This window comes from Aptenodytes forsteri, unplaced genomic scaffold (genome assembly GCF_000699145.1).
Source record: "Aptenodytes forsteri isolate BGI_AS27 unplaced genomic scaffold, ASM69914v1 Scaffold243, whole genome shotgun sequence".
Taxonomy (NCBI): Eukaryota; Metazoa; Chordata; class Aves; order Sphenisciformes; family Spheniscidae; genus Aptenodytes; species Aptenodytes forsteri.
Genome location: NW_008795314.1, coordinates 466,714 through 491,800, shown reverse-complemented (window position 1 = coordinate 491,800; position 25,087 = coordinate 466,714). Strand labels below are relative to the sequence as shown.

At 39.8% G+C, this 25,087-nt stretch overlaps 2 protein-coding genes across 5 annotated transcripts in view; one reads left to right on the top strand and one right to left on the bottom strand.

The window, feature by feature from the left end:
- The window catches only part of CSNK1D (casein kinase 1 delta), a 22,045-nt gene extending 8,538 nt beyond the window's left edge, over positions 1-13,507 (top strand). Inside the window, exons 6-9 of one of the 4 annotated variants that reach the window (XM_009279403.1) lie at positions 1,525-1,673; positions 2,248-2,419; positions 2,782-2,921; positions 12,924-13,507. In XM_009279403.1, coding sequence (XP_009277678.1) covers positions 1,525-1,673; positions 2,248-2,419; positions 2,782-2,921; positions 12,924-12,932 — 470 coding nt within the window. In that variant the 3' untranslated portion in view covers positions 12,933-13,507. Of the gene's footprint in view, positions 1-1,524; positions 1,674-2,247; positions 2,420-2,781; positions 2,922-3,645; positions 4,776-8,171; positions 8,228-10,081; positions 12,259-12,923 lie in introns of those variants that run through there. The other 3 variants (XM_019472120.1, XM_019472121.1, XM_009279402.1) reach the window with 3 other exon arrangements.
- A 2,643-nt stretch (positions 13,508-16,150) lies between these two features.
- Positions 16,151-24,759, bottom strand: SLC16A3 (solute carrier family 16 member 3). The gene is made up of 4 exons (XM_009279400.2): positions 24,519-24,759; positions 23,881-24,024; positions 22,721-23,488; positions 16,151-21,367 (listed from the first exon to the last, which is right to left on the bottom strand). The coding sequence occupies exons 1-4, from the start codon at positions 24,739-24,741 to the stop codon at positions 21,081-21,083; spliced, it is 1,422 nt and encodes a 473-aa protein (XP_009277675.1). The 5' UTR covers positions 24,742-24,759; the 3' UTR covers positions 16,151-21,080.
- Positions 24,760-25,087: the final 328 nt, after the last annotated feature.

Sequence of the window (25,087 nt, the reverse complement as noted above, 5' to 3'; positions counted from 1 at the left end):
CCCTTCCCTTCCCTTCCCTTCCCCCCCCCCCCCCTCCCCTCCCCCCCCCCCCTTCCCCCCCCCCCCTCCTCCCCACCCCTCTATGACTGGACATGTCCGTGATAAAGATACTGTGCTTTCAAGACTGGGATCTTTATGATCATAGACCATTTCTAATTATCCCTTGTCTTAACTATTAGTAAACAATCACTGCGGTGCCCTTGAGTCGAAGGGTAGCTTGGTACATCTGATTTGTGCTGTACTGTGTGTGCATGCATCTGTGCTGGCTGGATAACTCTAACAGACAAATAGCTTTTTGAGAAACCCGTTTCTTCATATGTGTGGGTACTGTTTCTTGAATGAATCGGTTTATATAGTCAGATGCACCTCTTGCCTGTTGCAGTTGTTTCACTTGGGAATTGTCATTCCAGGTTCATCTAGTTTGGCCTGTTGATGGTCAGCATCTGTGAGAGGCATAAGAAACCCTCCTATATCCTAGCATCATGCCTCAAAGCTGTTCTGTTTCTCAATTTGGTATTTACACCACAGTAATAACTAGGCATTTTTGAGCCCTGCAAAATGGTACTTAAATCTGTTTTAAAGCTTGTTAACATTAGACACCATCAGAGAATATTGTTGATCTTTCTTTCATGAAGAGTTCTGTATTCTTTCCACGCTCTTGGCTTCGGCAGCTAGGTACAATAATGAGAACTATAGTTTTTGTTAGGGTTGTATGAAAACTTAGTATCTTCAGTCTGTTTCAAATGTTGCTTCATACGTGTTCCTTTACATTCATTAACTATGTTTTTTCTCTGGGGTTGACAGGCAGGGAAGACTAATCAACTTTTCTTGTGCTGTTTGTTAGAATTTCTTTCTTAACATAAATTATTAATATATTATTTCAGCTGGAAAGACTTGAACTCGAAAGCTGGTATTTTGATACTGCTGCTATCTCTGGCGCATTGAATTAACAACGATGCATTTTTTTGCTGTGTAACTAATATTTTGTGTGCCATATAAAAACAGGTGTTCAGACTATTGCAAATCTAAAATTGTAGCATGACTTACATGGGAAATTTATATGGGTCTCCTAGTTTTTGTGAGGTAGCAGACATGAATCTTTGTGACTAAATGACAAAGAGATGCTATTCTGTGTCCTGCAAGAAATTGTGTTTAAATATATTCAAAGCAAAGAAAGTCAAAAAAATCTCTTCTCTTTGCTCAACTGTAGTTTTAAACCTGTCCTCCCCTCCTGCCCCCAACTTTTGGTTAAAGAACTCTCATATTGGGTCCTCTCTGCTGTTGACAAATGAGATCTTTGGCTACTCTGTGATAGACAAATAATTTCCTTTGCAGGGTTGACTTGATAGATGGGCTATAGTGTTGCCTTCAGTAGATTTCTAGTATTAGGTCATTATGCTTTTTCTTACGTTCAGGAGATTCCCTATTTGTTGGGTTTGGGGTGGATGGGGTTTTTTTGTGATTCAGAATTATAAAAAGCAAATGTGAAGCTGAAGGAAAAAAACAGGCTTTCTTTTATTACAGCTGAATTTGCCACATACTTGAATTTCTGCCGTTCTTTGCGTTTTGATGACAAACCGGACTATTCCTATCTAAGGCAATTATTCAGAAACCTCTTCCACCGACAAGGGTTCTCGTATGACTATGTGTTTGACTGGAACATGCTGAAATTTGTGAGTAGCTGACACAGCTTTCTAAAACTTTTTTTTGGTAATTTTTTTTTTTTTTTTTTACTACATTGACAGTTTTGAGTATCTTAACTGATACTGTAAGATTGTCTTGCCTTTTTCCTCCTGGAAGCTCTATTGTCTAGAAAAAAAGATCAGGAAATGAGGAAAGGCAGGAGGTACAGGAGCCATGAGATGGAGGTTGAATGACAACTAAGTTGAAGTTACAGGGTTTTAAATGTGTAAGGCTTCTGAGATACTTCCTTCAGAGCAGCCACCAGGCTAGGTTGCGGAATTATTACTTTCTCACACCTTGATCTTCAGCACAGGTCATTTGCAACTGTTGAGGAGGTGTCCAGCTGCCGTAATAGTATGTGTGTACATTAGCATTTTGAAGACTATCCCAGCAGTTGTATGAACAAAATTTATGGCAGTTCTTAAGAAATTTTACCAAAATAATTAATGCCTTAGCAAACTTCAATTCACGGGCTGTCCAGTTCTTTATTTTCACTATTTTTATCCAAATATATAGTTGTAAGCTCAATAATTCCCCAAGTTGTTCACTAGTCCTGACCCATAGGGTGCAAGCAGAGCAGCTGAAGATGCTGAACGTGAAAGGCGAGAACGAGAGGAGAGATTGAGACATACGCGAAATCCAGCTGTGCGTGGATTACCCTCCACTGCTTCTGGCAGGCTGAGAGGAACACAAGATGTAGCTCCTTCTACTCCTCTTACCCCAACTTCACATGCTGGTAAGTAAGCAAATACCTGGATAGATGCACCTTGTAGACTACTCTAATTTGCAGTTTGTTCCTGGTCATTGGAAATTCGAAATTAGAATTAGGATACCTGAGTGGTATTTGTCTCTGGTCAGGGTTTGGGGTTTTTGTTTGTTTTTTCTCCCCCTTGCTTTTCAGTAGATTGAAGGTAATTGTATACACTCATTACCTGCCAATTGCTACTTTGTTTTACATTCACAGAAATCTAAGGCCTTGGTTTTTCTTGTTTGACTCTGTGGAAGTTTTATATGCAAACAGCGAGAGTGTAATTTTTCCAGTGACCGTGTTGTAATCCCATTTCTCGTTATGAGAAGCTAATGCAGTTTTTCTCACAGCCAACACCTCTCCTCGGCCCGTATCTGGTATGGAACGAGAAAGGAAAGTGAGTATGAGATTGCATCGCGGTGCCCCAGTCAATATCTCGTCATCTGACTTAACAGGCCGACAAGATACCTCTCGCATGTCAACTTCGCAGGTAAAAAAGATTTCTGTGTAATGGAAAAATGAGGGTGATTTGATAAAGTTAATTTGCCAAAAGAACATACCAGCTAATTGATGTGATTTCATACTGATTTTGCAGATGATGTTGACTCGTATAAATACTTGACATTTTAACTGAATGTGATGTGGCTCTAGACTACTGTAAAGAAAAAAAAATATTTTTTTTTTACCTTGGCAGCAATAAGCATAAAGCACTCAAAGTAGTACAGAGTCATTGGTGTATGAGATGATGCAAAATCCTAGATATACAGCATTTTTACCTATAGTTATGGTGTTTAGCTCCTTTGCTCATTGAATTTCTTACGTCTGTTATCAATGAGGAAGCAGAGAAGGTTAGAGGCAGTTGAGTCATGTTTCCAAATCAACAGAGCAGAGAATATCGGTGCAGAATAGACAAGAAATAGTTGGTGAAGAACAGAAAAATGCAAAAGTGAAGAAATGTTGTAGTGCAGTACTGTAATTCAGAGCAGATAAGAAGCCGCATATGTGGATGATGGATAGGTTGCAGAAGGCTCGTTTGAAGAGGATGGCAGGAGGATGAATGATTCAGTGATTCATAGCCATAGCACTGAAATCCTCCTCATTGGTCACGGTGACTTAGCAAAGAGATTTTAGGAATGCTTCTTTTTAAGACCGACAAACAATGTTTAAATATATTTTTAACTCTTTATGCTATAGCTGAAACATTCCTTTTTCAGGGTATTCACACAGACTTGTCCTAAGTAGTGTGTGGCCTGGCTTTGTACAGCTTACCTTCAGTCTTACCTACGGAATGGGGAATCGCCTGTACTGTAGGCATACTGCAACATTACTGGGAGAGCAGTCTGTTAGGAGGACTGGTGCGGTCGCCCAGGGGGTTTTCCATCACGCCTCGACACTGTGCTGGAGTTCTAACTGCATAATTTTTGCTGCGGACTCATTCCTCGTTGACGGAGCATATTGATAAAAATTAACTCAATTCCTTTTGGCTTCATCATTTAATTGGCAGAATTAATTATTTTGGATAGTACGTGTTCTTATATATAAAATCTTATTGCTAGAGGGAATGCTCTTTTAGATGGAGGCCAGGTGGGTATCTCTAATGAAGACTGAGGCTGAACTGGATTGGAGAACAATTCTGCTGTAACAAAAGTGAAGTGGGATTTTTTGAGTTGGTTTTCAGCTGAATGAGTTGTTTCACCTTGCAGCTGCACAAATGTTTGTGCTTGCACAAGGGATGAACAGTTCAGGAGCAGAAATGACTGGACAAGAATAGGAGACAGGTGAGGTTTTCTGTGTTGGCTTTGGTGGCAATTTTTGCCAGCTTAAATTGTTCACTGAACTACAATTCTTGCCACCAGAAATTCCCACGTTGAAATATTTTATGGCTGAAGTTTGTGAACAGTATGAAAACAAAGAGGGTAGAACTGCGTGTAGTTATGGACCTTGTAAATTTGCATAAATACCTGATAGAAGGATGTAAAGAAGGTGCAACCAGACTCTTCTCAGCGATATCCAGTGAAAGGACAACGGACAGTGGGCGCAAATTGAAATATAAGAAATTCCATTTAGACATAAGAAGAAACTTTTTTACTATGAGGGTGGGCAAGGACTGGAACAGGTTGCCCGAAGAGATTGTGGAGTCTCCCTCTTCCAAATTACTCGGAACCTAATTGGACAATGTCCTGAGCGGCCTGCTCTAGTTGACTGCGCTTTGGGTAGTGGGATTGGACTAGATGATCTCCAGGGGTCCCTTCTGACCTCGGCTGTTCCTCGAGGCTGTGACGCCGAGTTCCCCCTGAACGTTTACTCAAATGTAAAGATGGTTTCCTGGTAAAGCGTGTATGCCCAGGGTTTGTCTCTGGCATTCTGAGCAAATCTCAGATGCTTTGGCTCTGTTAATAAATAATTAATGGAAGTAACAGAAATAAGTGCAGTGATGTTACTTGACTATGTTAGGAGAAAGTGTATCTTTCATTTTTTTGCTGTATTACTGACACGTAGCTCAGTATGCACGTGACACTTTTCTAAACATTGTAAGGTACGAGTAATGCAGGTGGGTTTGCAGATACATTTTGGTTCTGCCTAACTTGTAAAATGGGAATACTGTGAGATTGTGTAGGATTGTGGGGTTTTTTGAGTAATCTTTGAATATCCAGATGTCTAATTTGTGGTGTGGGCCAACAGTACAGTCTGGCTTAATGGCACATTTCTATAACTGCCCTTTTTAACACTCTGGTCCAAGTATGGGATCACTCGGTTGACTTCTTTACAATCCCAATAGCGGCCTCGTCGGGATCTTCTCTGAGTTTGTTAGAATTAATCATTCATCATCTGTTGTCTTCATTTAGTTCTTATCAAGGCAGTGAACTACTGCTGGTCTCCACTCATGGTGACTGAATAACAGTGTGCAGCTGTAGTATAATTTAAACAGCTTCCCATGGGCCTCTTGGATTTGGAAGGCAAGAGAGATTTACTTAGACTTTACCTTATAACGCTTCCCCTTGAGCTCGTTAGAGAAAATTCGCTTTTCATTTTCCCAGTTCTCTCTCACTCTGTAGCAGGCAAGATGGCTCAAGTTGCAAGTTTTCATAGCTTACGCTCTTACTATCTTCATAACATTAAAGTAGTTCTTCCATAATCAAAATTTATCCTTAGATGTTAATCAGGTTACCAGTTAAAGCCATTTGGGTTTCCCATTATCTTTATACCTTGTTCTTAGTCGGGAAAACCTAAAGTATCCAACTTGCATGGCAGGGTTATTAAGGAGAATTTTGATTGGCTAGGCTTAAGAATATAGAAAATCATCCATACCGCTTCTTATCAGGAGAACACCGGTAAAGAACAGCAACTGTTTGTCCGTGCCCATTCCAAGTGCGTTAGTTTCCTTTGTAAGTCTTACGTGAATATGCTGCCGCTGTTCCTTTTTCAGGAAGTGCTTAGACCGTACTCCTGGTAGAAAGCAGCTTTTAAAGTTTGCTCTGCAGATCTGCAGACGTCTTATGTTAAGAACTACATTTGTTAGAGCTGTTATTTATAACTTGATAAATTAGTTTTGTTATTTTATTTTATTTAGACGCCTTGGTTTGGTAAGGCAACGCTGCATCTGTAATCTTCACCTCTCATCATCTAGAGGAAGGGCTACTGCTTGTTAAACTCTGGGCAATGGAAATGTGCAGAGGTTACTCAAAGAAATAATGAAAGCTACTTACCTCTAAGTAGAGTTCTTAAAGATGACTCCACATTTTTATCTTCCCCCCTCCAAACGAGTTCTGATCAGTTCAGACTGAAACTGAAAACTGAGGCTGGGAATGTAGATAATACGAACCAAAATTCTCTTATGGAAAATAGGTCTTCTCAGAGAAATTGAACACTCAACAGGAAAATGGTAATTGGTAAGGACAGCAAAATAGGTGTCATGTATATTCCCCACCTCCAAGTTATTGTCCACATAGTACCTAAATAATTCTCATTAGAAAGACTAGCACTTTGTAACACTAAGCAACTAGTGTTTATTGGAGTAACAGCTAGCATGTCTACAAAACGGTTCATGAAACTTAAGTGTTTCTAATGAAATTACATAAATTCTATGGCACACGTTACTCTGTACTTTTCTCGATTATATGGAAGTGAATGCAACAGCTAAAAACCTGCAAGTTGTGAGATGTTTGACAGCGATAAACATTAGTGAGAGCTGAGCAGTCAGGTAAAGCCTATTCAAATACAATGTGTATTACTGCAGTACTCCAAAACCCGATTAGGATGAAGGAGTGGAGCCCGTTGTCTTATATGTGGGGACTATAACTGTGGTAAGCAATGACTGAGGAGGCTCTAGGTGTAATGCTGGAGAGTTTAGTGTGATGTCATAATGAAAGGGCGTAATTTCATCCTTGAATCTATGTATGATACAGTAATGAACAGAAATGGAGAGGTTATTTGATGTCATTAATGAGACATATGCTAGAATATTATGCTTAGTTCAGTTCTCAGTATCTTAAATTGTTGGAAACTGTAAGTAACACAAAGAAGAGCCGTAAAAATTAAGCTTGGGAAAACCGGCTGTACGATGCAAGAATTTCAAATCAGCATCTTTCAGTTTGTCTGAAAGGTAAGAGATCATCTTGAGTTAGTTGGTGTAGTATTTTAGAGACAATGATTTTAACAGGAACTGACATTTATGCAGAAAACATGTGAAGAACCTATTGCTTAAAATTAAAACCACTCACATTTAAAGAAAAGTGAAACGGAGGTCTAAGTGAAGGCAGTTAGCCACTGAAACAACTTCTTTCAGCAGTAGATCATCTGTCCCTCTTTGCCTTTGCATCAAAACTGGATTCATTTCTAGGTGGTGTATTCAGGTCTAAAGCAAGCCTAAACTACAGGTCTCTGTGCAATGAAGGGTTGTGATCTGTGCTGGACAGAAAATCATACCAGCTGTTAAAAGATCCTTCTGCTCTTAAGCTCTATGAGTGAATTGTTCCCTAAGTCTCCTTTACGTAGTCAGTCTTTAAATGTTAAGAAACGTAGTAAAGGAGGTGGTAAAGGAGGTCATGAGTATTCCAGTAAACACTCCTTTGAATCAGTTCTGTCAGTCCACGTTGCACAGACTGCATCCCGAAAGCAGTGATCATCTCAAGAGTCTAGTTATGGGTGAGTAGCCTTCATTTCCTTTCACAGAAGGTTCGGTCCGACTGCTCATGGTATACAGTAAGTTGTTTATTTTTTTTTCCTGAATGTAGAATGTTCAGCACCCAACAGTCAAAGCTGTGCACAATTCCTACTGGTAATAGAGGTATTCTCTCCATCGTTGGAAGAAAAGATTGGAACGCTGCACAAAGAAATATTTGATTAAGTCTCTTTGACAGGAGGAGTTTTTAGAAGACTGTAGCCAACACTGGCATTGAACAACTTAAATGTTGTGCTGCTTCCCTGGGGAAAAAGCAGCGTACTTCCAATGCCTCTGCATTTTCCATTTCCTCATGAGCAAATCTTTCTCCATGTATCCATCTTAATAGGCATCATACTCCGTGTTGTTCTTCTGACCCTGCCAGCTTTCTTTGAGGAATACTGATTTGTTCCTTTTACGTATCTCTTAATATGATAGAAATGTCTTACAGAAGTCTGAAATCAGAGCTCCTCAAAAGATACATTTGCTACTGCAAGTTTAGGTTGGGTATTTGTTAGACATCTTTATATATCGGGGCAGTGGAACTGTTACAAATTGCTGTCTTTTCCCCTACCTCAGAATAGCATTCCTTTCGAACACCATGGCAAGTAGCTGCTCGTCTCCTTTCGTTGGAAGGCAGCACTGGGTGAGTGCTTCTCATTAGACACCAAAACTTTGGATGGGGTGGGGAAAAAAAATCTTTGGAAACATCCAACTTTGCTTCTTCTCCTCACATTAGCTCATAGTTGTGCCTGTGCCTTCTGGTCAGATGCTTGATGGAGCATTGTTTTTTCTCTAACTTAAAAGTAAATGCCCTTCCAAAAGTTGAATTATTGCTGCTGTTCCACTTGAACTCTTAAGCAGAATTGACAAAAACAGTGATTTAAAAAGTCCCTAAAATCATTCAAGCATCAACAATAATAAAATAAAATAAAATAACCAAGTCTAAATTTCAGCTGTTTGAGAATTACATGTCTTTCCAGGGATGTTCATGCAGCAGTGTGTCATCCATTCAAAAACAGATCTGCTTCAGAATCGTAAAACCAAAATACTTGTAGGAAGACTCAATTGACTATATTACTCAAAAGAGGCTCTGTCTTGTCGTGAGTGGAACGTTCTACTGCAGCCGTATCCATTTTTCACTGTTTTGTATTCTTCTCCATTCCTTATGAGCTGTCATTTTAAAAATACTCAGATCTATTCAGATCTATATTTAAAAAACATTCACATACTAATGGGAATAGTTTGAACATGAGCATCTCGGAGGTAGACAGACTTGCATTTGGGTATTTAGAACTCCTTTCCACTGTTCAGTGCAGTAGAAGTTTCTGCCTTTCTGTGTGCAGCTTTTGGCTTTTTAGTCTGTTCTGCTTTTGGCAATAACAGGTTTCATCAGGGAAATAACAAGTTTCAGTTGGAATCTGAACCTTGATGGCTGAAGGATGCTTTCTTATGTATTTCAGGAGCTTCTTTGCTTTGCTTCTTACTAAAAAAAGGCTGTGAGATTTTTCTGTTCCTTAATAAATTCTGTTGTATAACTCCGTCTGCTGCCTCCCTTTCTCTATAAAGCCTAAGCTTGCACTAATCCTGTATCTAGTTGGTGAAGAATCCTCTTCCGTTTTCTCCTCCTGCTTTGTGTGCTTGGCTGACTGTGCACAAGCTGCTTCGTAAACGGTTTGTAACATTAAAAAGACCCAACGGTAAATGGCAGCCTAACACTTTAAAGTCTAATTATCAGACCTTAGTCAAAAATAAAAAACTAAAAAAAAAAATTAAAAAAAAGGGCAAACCTAAAGCTTTGCATTGGAAAGCTTGTGTGTGGGAGACGTGCAGATTCTGGTCTGCTCAGGGTTGTGTCTGCATTGGTTGGCCTTTACTGTATGCCTTACTATTTGTAGCTGTTTACGACCGAAATTAATACTGAATACTGATTCAGCTACTTAGATATTTCTCGCTTCTTAAATTGCAGTGATGTGTCGTCGTTTCTCACTTTCACAGTGAAAGTGTTGTTGAAATAATGTTACGCTGTTACTGAAATAAGTCAAGCTATGGAAATTAATGAAGTGTCTTTTAACACAATGTCCCATGAAAAATGAAAAGCCGTTGAAAATAATTAAATTTTTTTTACCCTCTTACTGGTGTTTTTTTTTCCCCCAAACCTAATTATTCATTGAGTCTATTTCTACACATTGGTAGCGTTTTCATCTGGTTTGTTCTTTCTTCTGTGCATGTTTATGCTCTGTTTACTTTTCTTCAAAACATCCCCTCTGGCTGGAAAGGTGAATTTTCCATGTTAACTTCTAATAAAGGAGGAAAATACAGGGAACTTCGTGTAGCTACAGGTGGGTGCGAAACATTGTATAGCTCACTGGATTTTAAATTCACACGCTTACTTTTGGCAACGAATTATTTAAAAGTACATTGAGAGCCACTTGTATGTTAACTGGAAGGATATGTGCTGATGTTGTCTTGTTTTTTGGCTTTGGTAGATTCCTGCTCGGGTAACTACCAGTGTTCTCCAGTCTGCTGTGCACCGATGAAAATTATTTTGCCATGGAGGGCAGATAATGCATGGCTGATCTCCTATGTTACCAATGGCTTTACTAGCAAAAATACCCTAAACTAGAGCGGAAACATTACAATTGGAGTTCTCCATGTGACTTAAAAGGCACTTGGAGGAACATGGACAGACTCCAGCAGCTGCCATTACAGGACGCTTTTGCCAGAAACCCAATGACCTTAAGAGAACCCTGTGGTAACGGGGCTGGAAAAGAAAGATGGTTTACAGAGTTGACCGCCTGTTATCGGATGGCCGTTTCAGTTTTCCCTCCACAGGCGGCAGACTTTACCCCCTTTTTATTATTCTACTGTAACTATAAATCTTTTACTTGGTTTAAGAAAGTTTTTTGTATCATTTTGCTAAAATTATTGGCTTAATTCTCTGTAAAGAACTCTTGCTTTTGTCTGATTTAAAAATGTAGAATATAAACAAACCTAAACTACAAGACAATGACTTGAAATTTCTTGTTTAAAAAAATTAGTCTGGCAGGGAACATGTAAATGAATCAAAACCATCTGACTTTATTTAAACTGTTTACTTATTTGTATGGTCCCATTCTGACTGAGACAGTTTTCTCATGGAATTTTTAAAACGGTTAGAATTTTACTTTGCTGTTTGCTGTCTTCATTCACACTTAACATTTAACTTTCCCTTTAACACAAAGGAATTTTTAATACTCGTTCTTTTTTATAGAAGAGGAGAACTAAATCCCCTGCAGGAGAGTCTAAGTATAGTAGAGATGGTGATAATGGATTTCTTTTTTTGTAAAGAATATGAAGGACAAAGTAAAAGACTGGCATTTGAGGGATTTAGAATTTGAAAGCTTGTCCTATCTCCCTGCTTAGTTTGGGTAAATGGATAGTTTCAAACATTGTTTATATTGGTAAAATTTTGTTTCCTGCACTCTGAGGCTGGTTAGCTTGGAGGGTATTGCAAGCGGAAAATACACGTTGCTGCTGAGTCTTCAGTGAATTTGCACGTTTCATTCGGCATCTACATGTTTAAAAATAAATAAATACATTGATTCAGGCCTTCTGTTTCATGCCAAGACTCAAAAAAGGAATTCTTTTAAAAAACAAAACAAAACAACCTATTCTTGCTGTGAAATCCAGAGAATTTTTACAATTCAGGTGCATACCACGTTTAATTCTGAACTGGATCCAACCTGAGTATGCCCAGAATCATGAGCTAGGAATGAATGACTCGACATGCCTAGGTTGTCCAAAAAACCGTTGCCGGTGTTGTTAGCACCTGTTGGTTATGGAATATGGGAGATTCTTCATATTGTTTGTTACTGTAAACGGTCTCATAAAATAAAAGCAGGTATTCTGTCCTCGCAGTGCTTGGAACAGTATCGGAAGTACTGTTTACACTAGTGTGACCGGAGTAATGGGAAGTTCCACGTTGGAAATGAAAGTATGTACAGAGATTTTGTTTGAACAGTTAGGTATTTTGAGAAATTCTTCCCTGCTTGAGAACAAATTTTTTTAAAGGCCTGTTGGTCTTCAAAGTTTTATGAAGAGTAATTTTTATTGTTTACGAATTCTTTTTTGCCCCTCTCAAAAGTCCATGTATTAAGTATTAGTCACTCTTCTTTGGAAGTTTTCAGAACATTAGCTACTTGCTTGTGTGTACTCTGGGTCTGACTGGGGAAACCTGTGTTTCGGGAGAGTATAGTGGAAAAGCTTAAGAGTTTGATCCATGGATAAGTTTGCATAAGAGACTTATTTCCTCAGTTACTATAAACTTCAGTATTTTAGGCATGTGCACTACCATTTGAACAGTTTTACACTTCACTGTGCTTTCCTTGTAAATATCTGTGGTTAATAATGTACCGTTAGAGGGACTTACAAAGGCAGCCTCTTTATTCTCTCTGTATCTGCAACATTAGATTGCTGTACTATACTTAAAAGTTGACTGCAGGCTTCTAGAATTGTACTCACTTGTGGGCAATTTTTGTCCTTCATAATAGTTAAATTCCATCATGCGGAAAATAGACTGTCTATATAAACCTGTGTATCGGAAACCAGTATCTCAGAGCACTTCATTTGTACTACCACTGTATTTGTGTACTTTAACAATTGTGTAAATACATTCATAATAACTTCTATTCTTCTTTGGTGTAACTTACTTACTTACAATGAATCCTTACTCTTTACTTGGTGTAACTGCTTGCTTGCTTCCCCCCCCCCCCTTTTTTAAGGGGTTTCTGTACCTACAAAGAGCACGTGGGTTGCAAACATTTGAAGACATTGTCGTGGTACTAAAACTTTCACTGAAGGATTTTGGTAGTCAGGGTCAGATGCAGCAGTTAGGCTACACAGGAGGAAGGAGAAGGCATTCATTGCTTTGCTCACAGAAAGCATGTCTTTTGTCTCTTTAAAGGGAAATGTTTTTGTCTGGATATTGCTTCTTTTCCAGAAGTCTTTTTTACAAACGCTTTCTCTTAGCAAGTAATACATTGTATTGATAGAAGTATGGGGAGAGAATTGCTATTGAGACTTGGCCAGTGACGGGAGCTAGGATGAAAGCAAGAAAAGCATTGAGCTCTACCCGCAGTGCCCTGTATGGTAAAAGTCCTGGCTTTTGCTACGCGATTCTCAAAAGTCTATTCATAATCTGAGGGCAAGTGCACCTTCAAGAATCCTCTGTGTTTCTGATTAGCAGGCCTTGAAAAGTGGGAAGGACGTTTAATTTATCCTCACAGTTTTCATTTAGAAGTGGCTATGTGCTTTTATGTGGAAAATACCACCTGTGCTGCTGTTTTACAGAGTCCCTGAATTCTTTGTGGTACAAGTACCTTGAAAACAATTGAAAATAAATCCGACGCTTCAAGAGACATATTAAGTAAAAGCATTCAAGGAGTCCATCTATTCCATGTTAACTTCACGAAAGTACTCCACCTCTCCCTTGGAGGAAGGCATGTAGAACTCGGAGGCATCTTCATTCTCCAGTGGGGAAAAATACCATAAGCACAACCATTTGTTGTCTTTGTTTCCCCACATTCCAGACCTCTGCGTGACAGTAAAATCTGTCAAAGGCAACGCTTTCAGAAATTGAATTTCCCAACAAGAATCTTTACAATGAATTTACAGATTTGTAAGTAGATCATTGGCTGGAGCGTACATGTTCATTTCAAGAATATTCATTTTCTCTTTGTAAAAAAGCGAAATAAAAAGGTGTTTCTTCTGTTCTTTAACTTTTGCTTTACAAAAGCAGCACTTCGTGTACAAAATACTAAGTGAAAACAAGCAACGCTGCTGGTTTTTTAATGGTGCTGAGACATCTGGTCAGAAATCTAGATTTAATCCAGTTGTGAGGAAGCGTAATCCACCATGAACTTAATCGTACAGCAAAGTGGCTTCTAAAATTCACTGGATGAGACAGGTTAATAATAAAAAGGTTTTGCCATTAAAGAATGCAGTACTTCATTATTATGAACAGTACGCTTCCCTCTGGTTCATTCAGGTGACAGTTCTTGGCATTACATGTATATGTCCAGATTTAGGTGATTGTATGAACCTGAACTGTATGGACTACTTGCTTCGTTCAGTAGTTTCGTACCAGGAGAGTGCTCAGAGGCCTGATCTTCAGTAAGAATCTGTTTCACAGCAAAATCCTACTAACTTCATCAGCAAACATTTGCACAGGAGTAACGCTTTACGACTTTTTCGCAGACATTGGTGGGTTTTTCCTGCTTAATCTTATTAAGGCTAGTATGCTCCTGTTCTTTTGATGAAACCATTGCATGCTGCCAGCAGAGGGACAACAGAAAATTAGGTGAGATCTGTATATACACGATCTACAAAAACACGCAGTCTACAAAAAAAAAGTATCTTTTTTAAGACAGTGTTCTCTGTTAATCTCATTTTGGGAAAATTCTTGACTCAAAATGCATAGATAAGATCTAGGTCTGAGAAATACACGTGTAAGGGACAAACAGGAATGTGGAAAAAGGGGAAATTGTGTATATCATCCTAAAGCATTAAGCCCTAGTCTACTGTGTCTTCGCTGTGACCAATCCAGGATACTTGGGGTGGGGTGGGATGTTGGTACGTTATGCACTAGGAAGAAAACGTCTGGTCCTGATCTCATAACCAGACAAAACATTTAATTACAGTCCTCAGCTTGGTTCAGAGCTGCAAGTGTTACAGGCACAACAGGCTTCCGGTATTTCCCATAATCCTTAAGGAAAGGATAAACCAGCGACTCGCAGCATTTTGAGGTCATGCACAGATTTTCTTCTTAAAAGACCCCAAACAGCAAACGTTTCTCTGCTCTCACTGCTAAGAAATTGTATTTTAAAGTTTGTCTGACATCATCAACCACTGAATCTTACACCACATTTTTCAGCAAGACTGAAAAGTCTTTTGCTATTTAAGAATTTTAAATACTAAAATCTAGATACACTTCTTCATTGGATTCAGAGTTTTCCAGTGAAAGGCTTTAAACTGCTGAAACAGTAGTAGATGAAGAGTCAGAAGAGCAAGAGCTATCCTCGTTTCTTGCTGCTCCGAAGCATTCATCTAGGGACAGCGAGGAAAGGTGCCAGCTGGAATGTTGCCGAGATGAAGAAGCGGGTATTGCGATCAGTCAAGGAACAAACAGCATTTAACTAGAGGTAAGTAGCTTTCTGCTCTGCCTGCCTCTAACCTTCCATACGTTCTCAGACAAATGCAGGACTGCTGATCTCGCAGACCGTGTCACTAGCAAGATACTTTTAACAGAACTGACTTTTGCCGTAGATGTGCCTTCTTCCTACTGGCACGACGATGAGCTCTATTCCAGCAGCGTTGAGAAGGCTGCCAAAATAATACATTCCAAAGCCGTTGCTTCTCATACGCAGTGCCTCTGCTATTGTCAAAGTTGTTTACTCTTCAAACATCGGTGCGTCACCTTCCTTCAACAGGTCCAGCAGCAGGGAACACCAGCTGTGCCACGCGGGTCATGCCCGTTTTCCTCCACAGCGAATGGCCCGACTCCTTTCTTTCAGGCTCAAAGAGTACCAGACGCGAAGATAAACTCTTTGGGTTTCTGTCACAGGGATGTGCTGGCTGCACGCTAATAAACTCTGTCGTTTCAGTCCACCCAGTAACATTCATTCCTGTAGCAGCGTACGGCCTGATCTGGCCAGCGGGGTAGCAAAGCATTTGATTACACCTTAAGTCTTCCCCATTTAACTGAACTAGCATAAAAAAGGTAATCGTATGTTTAGTCAAACGGGGGGGGTGTGGGGTGTGTTATGTAAACTAGACCTACGATCTTGTCAGTGTAAATATACAGAGAAACTTTTCAAGCTGAGCTTAGAGAGATTTCTCCAAAATTTCTCAGCAGAGATACTTGGGATTGGGCACACGGAGGTGTGACCCTTCTAGATAGCAAAACGTAGCTCTTGTTACATTGGAGAGACTGTAATTTTGATTCACTTGGGTGTAGCCTTGAGATTATACCTTGAGGAGCCACTCTTAGCTGGGGTACCGTAGGGTCCAAAAAACCCCACCATAAATGTATTCTTAAACTATGTTTTCTTAGGAGCTTTCAAGTTCTAAAGAGCATCGCTTGACGATAAGGACAGCTTGCTGGCGGGTCAGTGCTCAAAATATTTAGGGCTTTATAAGTCTTAGCAATTCATAAAACTTTACCTGCAAACAAAACCTGGAGCACTCTTCAGAGGACAAGAACAGTAATTTCTGCATGAAGCACCACAAAATTAATAGCTATTCTTTTAAATTAGTTGATGCTTTAAAATAGTCTTCAGGATCGTTTACAGCAGGAGCCCGTTTCCATTTTGGAATTGGCCAAACTATGAGTCATGGCAAAAGCAGTCCCCTTGCCCACATTAAATTCTGGCTGCCTGTCAGCTCGGTGTCACCCCTTATTTTCTTCTTTATAAGCACTCTGCTTTTGTACAGCTATTTAAGCATGTGCAAATGAAGCCCAATTTCCAAATTTGGGTGTTATTTTTTCTAAGCTTATTTTCTCACACCCACAGTTTTCGACAACCAAATATTTATTCACTACATTTGCAACAGTTTACTAGAAAAGCATAAAAAAAATTCTAAGTATAAATGTACACGTTACATTAAAGTGCATTAACAAGAAACAAAGTCATCTCACTTGCACAAAACTGAAGCGTACTCCCATAATCCTAAAGAGAAGCGTGGCAGAGAGACACAGACACACGTGCGCAAGTCAGTACTTACCGCTGTAACGTGTAAGAGTTTGCGTTCTCCTGAAAGCCCTCTGCTTTTGATTGCCTGCCAAACTGAAGCTTCGCTTTGGGACGCAACAAAGGTGCATACCTGAGGGTGTTTTGGATTTTCATTCTGAGGGTTGATTGCTTGGTTAGGGGGATGCTTTCATTTCTTTTTAGAGAATGATTTTACATTGTCTAACACACGTATTTGTTTGGATGGGATTTAATATTAACAAGCACAAGATCTGTCGAGTCCTTCACACCACACCTTCATACCACCTCAAGTCTCAACTGTAGGGAACTGGCTGCTGTAGCAGCAGGTACTGCTAACGACTTGCTGTAATGTATTTGAGGACTGGAGAAAAATAAAATCTAGAGACTGTGATTTTAAACAGATAGCTGCATCACTTCAAGGTTTTTAGTTCCGCTGAGATCTTCTAGGCTCCAAATAGCTACAAGATATTTTATTTAGGAATTTTGAAAAAAACCCCAAACTTATCTTTGTATAGGAGGAGGAAGAAAATAGTTTTAACTCTGCATTGCTCATTGTGTAGTACACAGGCAAACTGTCTCTATTCTACTCTACTGGGTATTTTGCATGTTCGATATATATAGATCGATACATACATATATAAATATATATGTGCACACACATACACACCTCTTTATATATTCTCTGTGTGTCACAGGCATTTTGACACACACCCTCTCCTTGCATTAGGAAATTAAGGGCCTAAGATCCATTACATGATCAAACATACAATATTTTAACCGTAAATCCTATAGTACACAATTTGTAGCAAGATCTAAAAAGCTTTAAAAATTATGCTAGCCTGTACACTACAAGACAGTTCATTAGTTTCAGAGAAATAATCTATGAAAACTATCTTTCACCTGTTTTATAGTATTCTACTTGGGATTTTTTGCACTTGCATTTTTCGATTGTTTCCCTCACAGACTTCTTAAATAGATTCATGAACTATGTGTCTGAAGAAATTACATGTGTTCCAATAGTGTATGATGCAAGAGCAATTACAATGTTGTCTTTGGGATGCTTGGCAATGCAGCTGTATAATTACCTGCCTTCCCTTCCCTTTCCTCTTTTCTTTTTTCAAGTCACAAAATGTTAACCAGGTGAAGATTGGCCGTCCAGGTAGATGTTGCATGGAGCTGTTCTGCTTGTGTCCCCGGGCAGCTGGTGCCTCTTTAGCAATGCTTTAGGACTCCGACCACGCGCCTCCTCAAAATACATGAAAGAGCACATCTCTCAAACTGCTCTTAAGGGGATCTCAGTGGTGCTGAGATTAAAGAAATACCGTAGCAAAATACCTGGAGGGGTTTAAAAGCAATTCCTTGTGAATTTACAATAAGCAGAGTTAAATTAATAAGGAGCCAGGCTAGTCTTGCCAAGAGAAAAGGTTCCAGTACAATCCTCCCCTTCTATATGTAACAGTTCCTAGCTGGTGTTTGAAGACAGCGCTGGGAACCTCAGGAGTTGCTGCTTGCTTTTGTTTTTTAACATCTTGGGGTAGGAAGGAGGGAGGTCTATAAAACAGGAGCTCAGTGTAAAGGCCTTTGTGGCCATGTCTGTAGGAGCAGTTGGGTACGTGCCTCAGCACAGCCTAGCGTACTGGCCCGCAGTTGTCCAGGCTGGGGATCTGGCACGCACGGAGGTTTCCTTCGCATCGGAATAGTCAATCTCTTTCCAGGGAAACAAAGGCAGCTGAACGGAAGGAGTACTGGGGGGCTAGCGCACACCTGGATGTCACCCCTGAATGGGACAGAATGGAAGCAGGGGGCTTACCTGGCTCCAGAACTCAGAAGCGCTCTCACGCCTGCCAGTTCTGACGTTGCTAAGAGATCTGCACTAGGAGTTTCTCATCTCCGTGTTGATGCTCCTTGTAGATAATGAAAACGGTAAAAGATTTCGTAGCCTGTGTGAAACTGCTTAGCAAATTAAATTCCAGCCCTTATTTCTCACAGTCGATAAAAGAGCCCTGTGATTTGACCTCTCTCATGCAGTAAGCGTCTCCTGCTCTCACACATACTGCAAGCCATTGGCAGGTCTGTGCTGAAAAATAGCACAAGAGCACTGCCAGTCCTACTCAGAGTAGATCATCGAGTCGAGGAGAAGAACTTGTACAGGCCAACGAGGCACTTTCTGTGAACACTCAATTTACTTCAGAAATTATTTATGGTGTCTTGTTGAAATGTGTTTCCCCTGTCTTAGTAACTTCCTCTTCTGCCCCGGTCATGTAAAAATGTAACGTAACGCTTGTTTCCGGCTTAACCACAAAGGTATTATGTATGGAAAATGATACCTAGTCTGGAAAGTCAGTATGATAAACCCAAATTTTCGAGATGTTACAGTCTAGACAATTGGCAGAATGTACGGAAACTTAAAATTGTGCCAAAACCTGAGGCCAAAGGAATAACCATTTAGTTCTGTGATAACAGGACAGCATTCTCTAGCAAAGAAACCTGGTGATCAAAACCCACAGTAGGACAAAAATGGCTATTTGAGACTCTGAATTCACCTTTGGGAAGGTTTCTAGGTTTTGTTTTTTGAAACAGAAGAGGGAATTCCAATCTGAAAGCTGTGTCAGGCCTTCACGTATCATCTGAAGCAGCCTCTAGGGAGATCATAAACTGATCTGTGGATTCCATTTTCCTCTTGCCCTTTCATACGGTGGCCTTCTGGAGCCGGCAGTGTTGAGTTCCAAGTACTGATTTAGTCTTTAGCAAACTGGAGCTAAGTTCGGTGACTTGAGTTCTTGTAACTAGGACATGCCAGCGCAATTCCTGCCACTAAATTAATAAAAGGTTTTAAAGTAACGTACTATATGCGATAGAAAAATAAAGTTTATTCAGTGCAGCATCCATTTCTTTTTAAAATCACTCAAAAAAAACGTCATGATCCTAACTTTTCAATTTCTGTGCAAGCTTGTCCTAACAATGCAAAACCATTTTGAAGAAACTACCAGAATGGAAGCTGGTATCCGAGATCGTTCCAGCAGGGCATGGTTCGTGGGTTTGGCACTTTGTTGGATTTACAGTATGTTTCTGTTAAAATGGTCAAGCGTGAAACAACTAATGATGTTATTTTTAAAAGGGATACAGGGTTTTAAGGGATTAGGGTCTTTTAGTTTTCAGTTACTAAGCGGAACAATTATGGCACCTGAAAGCCAATATTCCTTTGCTACCAACAAGAAAACTGAATCTGCTACAGTTAGTCTGTCTTGAAGAGTGTTAGTGCAGTCACAAAGCCTAGAGAGCTTTTTATAGACATATCTGGAAGGTGGGTTGCGTAGCATGGTTTTGTATAAAAGATCACATTTCTTGAATGTGTTTGGGTGGGAAAAAAAAAAGTATGTAACGCCTTCCTTTTACCTTCCTTTTACCTTCCTTTTCTATTCAGTGTCCTCACAATGTGGGGACAACACAACAAAAATTCCCTTTCCGCGCTTCTTCAAACGTGCCGTCACTGCCTTGTCTGATCCGTTTCTGTTCCTTCTCCTTCCCCTATACCAATGTCAGAGAAGATTTAAAGACTGGCCAGAGACTCCCCGTTCTGTCTGTGCAATGAGCAGCAGAGCCGACCCCATTCTTGATTGCTGCCGTAAATATGATCAACAGTTCTATCGTGTTTTCCTCAACCAGCAAGAATGGCACCTTGAACTTCCATAGATGAAGCACAAGGACAGGGAAGCGGGGTAAATGGAAGAAAAAAAGTAAAATAAATAAAATAAACTTGTGAAGAGCTTCCTATGTTGCTAGCGTTGCATTTTAAAGATGGCTAACATGTTTCAAAATAGTCCCCTAAGTCTACCCGCTCTGCTTCATAGGTCATCTGGAAACTTACACTGTTTCTTTTATACACAGGATGGACGCTCTTTCAGGAGATTCTACTAAACCTAATATCCGTCCTCTCCGTGTTGCTTGTAATATTTTTCAATGCTGCAGGGAAACTGTACTGAAAACCGTGTATGTAAACGTAGGCTAACTTTGTTTGCTCACGGTCTGCCAGGATCGATTCTGCTCGTTTTATTTTCTTTTAGTACTACCTTGGAATACCGCTTGTGTGATCTGCTGAGGACAGTATCTGTAACGTGCCTTCCCACGTACAGTATTTCCGGATGATAATTACAAAGATTACAGGTTTAGACAAAACTCAGAAATACATTTACATAAATCAAAGTAACAGATATTATCAAAATTAAATTAGGGCTGAGCCAATTAATCTAAAAATCTAAAAAAGTAAGAAATTCAAAACCCTAATGGAGACCTTTAAGTTCCTGAGATTTTTCTCCATCTCAAACTCTTTCCCCTTCACAAAGAACACAGAAAGGGAAATTATATTTAGCTGCACGACACAGCGATTTCACCAATATTGGCTGAAAACATACATCTAATTCCACTTTTCTCAAAATATATTCTTCCTATATCTCTTCCAAGTGAGCAGTTTCTGGTGATGCATAGCAAGACTCTACTTGTGTTTATAAAAGCTTTTTAGTTTACATAAAAAGTATAACCACAATGCTCCACCTTTTACTGATAAAGCTAATTTTCCGATAAAAGGTTGTCTAGCTCATCAGCTTCCAGCGAGACCTGATGAGCTGACCAGCCTCCACTTCATAAAGCAGACGGCCCAGCCCTAAACTAGTTCTATTTCTAAAATAAATAGTGTTGAAAATCTTTCTTTTCTAAATGTGTTGTCAGTTTCCCATCATGCTCACACACATGTTTCTGGGTTAGTTACAACCTCGCCGTTTTTTTCAGGCTCATCTTTCAGAAACTGCTCCACTTCAATAGAGTCCACCTTGGCATCTTCAGGAGCTTTGTCTTCAGATTTGTTCAATTCCTCTCTTTCTGCTGCTTCTTCTTTTGTATGTGGTTCTTCTGGTTTTTTCTTAATGCAGAAGAAATTTCCCAAGGCCAATACGAGTGCTGAGGTGGTAACTTCAATTCCAGCAATAATAAAAACAAACATGTACCTCCCTGTTGCATCCAAGAGTTTTCCTGAAAAAGACAACATTCCAGGTAATTAACAAAAGTGATTATCTTGCAATTAAATTTTTTCTGCTTTTTTTAAACATTTAAATGACTCCTGTCTAGAAGCACCATGACTATCTAAGCAAGTTTTTTGAAGTAGCATTTTAACAAGTTTATAACAAAATATTTCTCAGTTATTTCAGTTCAGTTTAACACTCACTGGCATTACGTCACATCCCGAAACACATACTCCCCTGCACACAGAGCCATGCAGTTCAACTGGAATAAAACCAGCCTAGCCTTCATATGCAAGAGATGAGACAAGCGCCGTGCATTTCAGATCAAAATGTGTGCATCCATGGCCGGGACCTGTATCATCAGCCTCCTGTCGCTCCCAATCTCACTTCCTTTCCTGGACGGGCAGTGCAGTGCACCGTCTGCTTACAACGCAAATCTTATTTAATAGTTGGTCTGGAGTAATTGATTCTGATGCTTTAGTCAAGCTAAATTTTCACAGGACTTGGTGGAGGTGAAAGAACGGGAGGGAGGACGTGAAGGAAGCGCCTCACCAAACCTGAAGATCAGAGGAAGTAGTGCATAGTACTGTTTTTTCCATGAGGGGTTTTGTCACAGTAAAGATACTTGATGCTTTTCAGTGCCTGCTATAAACAGTAAACATTTTATGGAAGTGAACTGGTGGGTTTTGGGTGGGGTTTTTTTTTTCAGTGCAGGGTCTGTAAAATTTATGTTCTTTGATTAGTAATTAATTCGCAATTTTGAATTCAAATTAATGAATTTCAATATTTTGTAATGTCTCCTTATTCTTGGGTTGTGAGATGTGTACAGTAGAGGCAGTCGACCTTCCTTAAAACAGTCCAGTTTTATAGTCCTCCTTGTAAGATTTTTTTTTTCCCTCCCTCTTCTGATGTTTTCTTTCCTCCAAATCTACCATGGGTATAGAGAATCTATCCTAGTACTTTCCAAAGAAAATTGACAGCTTTCATGTTCTGAATCCGAACTCCAAAGAGGTCTGAACTTCACAAAAGTTATTCACTGTGTGCGTAAAGCTCATCTCATACAATATTAGCCATCTACTAATAAGAGGGCCAGCGTAGGCTTTCAGTGGAGAAAGAGCAGCATCTCCAGATGGCAATTCAACCAATCCTGAAATAGAGCCAAGAAGGAAAAGATTCATCCCACCCTGTCTTGGACTATTTCAGATTGTAAGTGCAGAAAGTCAATGAAGCATGCGCAACGCTAGCACAATACACGCTTCTCGAGTGACTCATGTTGTCTTTTTCTCTGCTCCCTTATCATACAATTTGTGTAAATGGATGCAACGCAAATGATTCTGAATTCTGAACTAAATGGAATACTTACCCGCTGATGGCGGACCAATTAGAACGGCCATAGCTTCTGCCAGGAGCACTAAACCGATAGCACTGGAAAACTTCTGAGTGCCAACGATAGCCATGAGAACTTCAAACTGAAGAGCACCTACCATTCCGTAAGAAATGCCAAAGAAAATGCAAAAGACCACCAGGCCACCATAATCAACAGACATAGAACCCATGAGATCTGTAAAGCCATTGAAAATCATAGCAAAACTGAAGAGGTAGACGCAGCGTGGTCTAACCCATTTAAGACCAGCTACCATTCCACAAATAGGCCGAGCAAAGATATCAATGAATCCCAGAATAGTCAGAAGAAAAGCTGCTTTGGTGTCTTGATACCCTAGATCCTTGGCATAACTCACAACGAAAACGGGGGGAACAAAGAGGCCAAGCACCATGATAGATGCTGCTAGCGTGTAGATTACAAAACCGCCATCTTTAAACACACTGAAATCCAGAAGTTTTTTCTTCACTTTCTTCTCAGCTGGTTCTTTGGTAGCTTCAGACTTTTTGGGTGGCTCCAAAGGTCTCATTAATGCTCCACATACACAGCAGTTGAGCAGCATCCCTCCCAGTATAAGGAATCCTCCCCTCCAGCCATACTCGTGTTGTAGTATCTGCCCCAACGGTGAGAGAGCACAAAGAAACACTGGACTCCCCGCAGCGGATAGCCCATTGGCTAAGGGCCGGCGTTTGTCAAAGTAACGGTTTAACATGATGAGCGAAGGCTGAAAGTTTAGTGCCAGACCCAAACCTGTAACAGAGGGTACATAAAAATTAATACTGGCCTACAATATCACTATTAAAAAAATTCTAATTACAGTTTTTCTGATATATGACTTAAGAGAAAAGAGTTTTATTTCAAATGGACAAAAGAATTCTAAGATAACATTTGTAAAAGCATTCCACCTCCACAATATTCTTGTACTCTATGGTTACAGTTATTATAGCAGTGGCTATTAAACATACCAGAAAAATTAACATTCATTAAAAAATAAATGACAGTTCTAATTCCACATTTATCTGCCAACTTTCTAAAAGCCCATTCGGATGATCCTGATGATTCAGATATTTGTCACTTCTACAAAACTTCAACCTAAAGCTAAGACGTTAGCTAACTCATTTTCAGCCATGCACGCTACTTACCAGTAATCACGCCTGCCGTTAGATAGATCTGAATGATGCTCGTGCAGAAGGAGGCTATCACCATCCCCATTGAGGCAAAAAGGCCACCCACCAGCATGACAGGGCGACAGCCGAAGCGATTGACACACACACTGCAGAGTGGACCTAGGCAAGAGAGCAAGTTACAGTTGCTAAGATAAACCAATTTTTGCAATTGATTTTACGTCAGTTTGCATTTCTTCTTTGGTGGACTTGGCAGCGCTAGGTTTACGGTTGGACTCGATGATCTTAAAGGTCTTTTCCAACCTAAATGATGCTACGATTCTTTCTGTACTTTGTCCGTACTGTCAGGCCAATCTGGAAGAGCGTTCCTTCCTCTATAGTCAAATACTTGGTCTTTTTTGTCTTCAGAGTGCTACGCAATTTTTCTTTTTCATCGTCTTTAGTAGCTACTGACTTACAGAGATTTAATTTTATATGCAAGCTGGATGTGCTTAAATAACTTTTGGATTTATGTCATTAATAGTAATTCTTCTCTGGCATGCCTTACTTGCACACAAGTAATGATAAGCCATCATGATTCACGCTGTAAATGGCTGTATGATTTACAAACGTCATTGTATGATGCAATACTGTTTCAAAAACAGAGAACTACCTACCTGTTCCGTAAAGCATGGCCAACAGAATGGAGGAAATCCATGCAGTGTCACTGTATCCAATGCCAAATTCCCGGATGAGTTCTTTAAAGAAGACACTAACTGCCTTAGGAAAGGCATAGGAGAATCCTGTGATGATAAAACAGCCGAAAAGGACGGCCCAGCCCCAGCCTCCATCAGGGGCTTTAACACCAGATGGACCGTCGTCAGCTACTACAGCTCCCATGATGAAGCTTGAGTGTTCCCTAAGAAACAAAAAGCAATTACAGTCTGTAGACATTGGGGCAGTTATCTAACCAAAATCATCTAACCAAAATAGGCAGAAATTGCCCTGCAGTTAAAGTTACAAATAAGATACGGGACTATTTTAAATACAAATCTTGAAGATGCAGTGCAATTTTAACTATTCCTTGTTCAGGTTTAGTCCTTACAAAGCTTGCAAAAAACACATAAAAATGAGATAAGCACAGTTGAGTTTTAAATGAACGTCCCCTCACAGCGCTCTCAAAGTCAAAACTGGATTTCAACCAAAATCACTGTTTCATAGAAAAACTGCAGCCACTACAGCAGTT

Bases quoted from the DNA above. Each gene is read 5' to 3' on its own strand.
- SLC16A3 (XM_009279400.2), bottom strand. From the start codon at position 24,741: ATGGGAGCTGTAGTAGCTGACGACGGTCCATCTGGTGTTAAAGCCCCT. The intron at 24,025-24,518 runs GTAGGTAGTTCT...TCTCTTGCCTAG, and splicing joins GGCCATGCTTTACGGAACAG to GTCCACTCTGCAGTGTGTGT. The intron at 23,489-23,880 runs GTAAGTAGCGTG...CCTCTGTTACAG, and splicing joins AACGGCAGGCGTGATTACTG to GTTTGGGTCTGGCACTAAAC.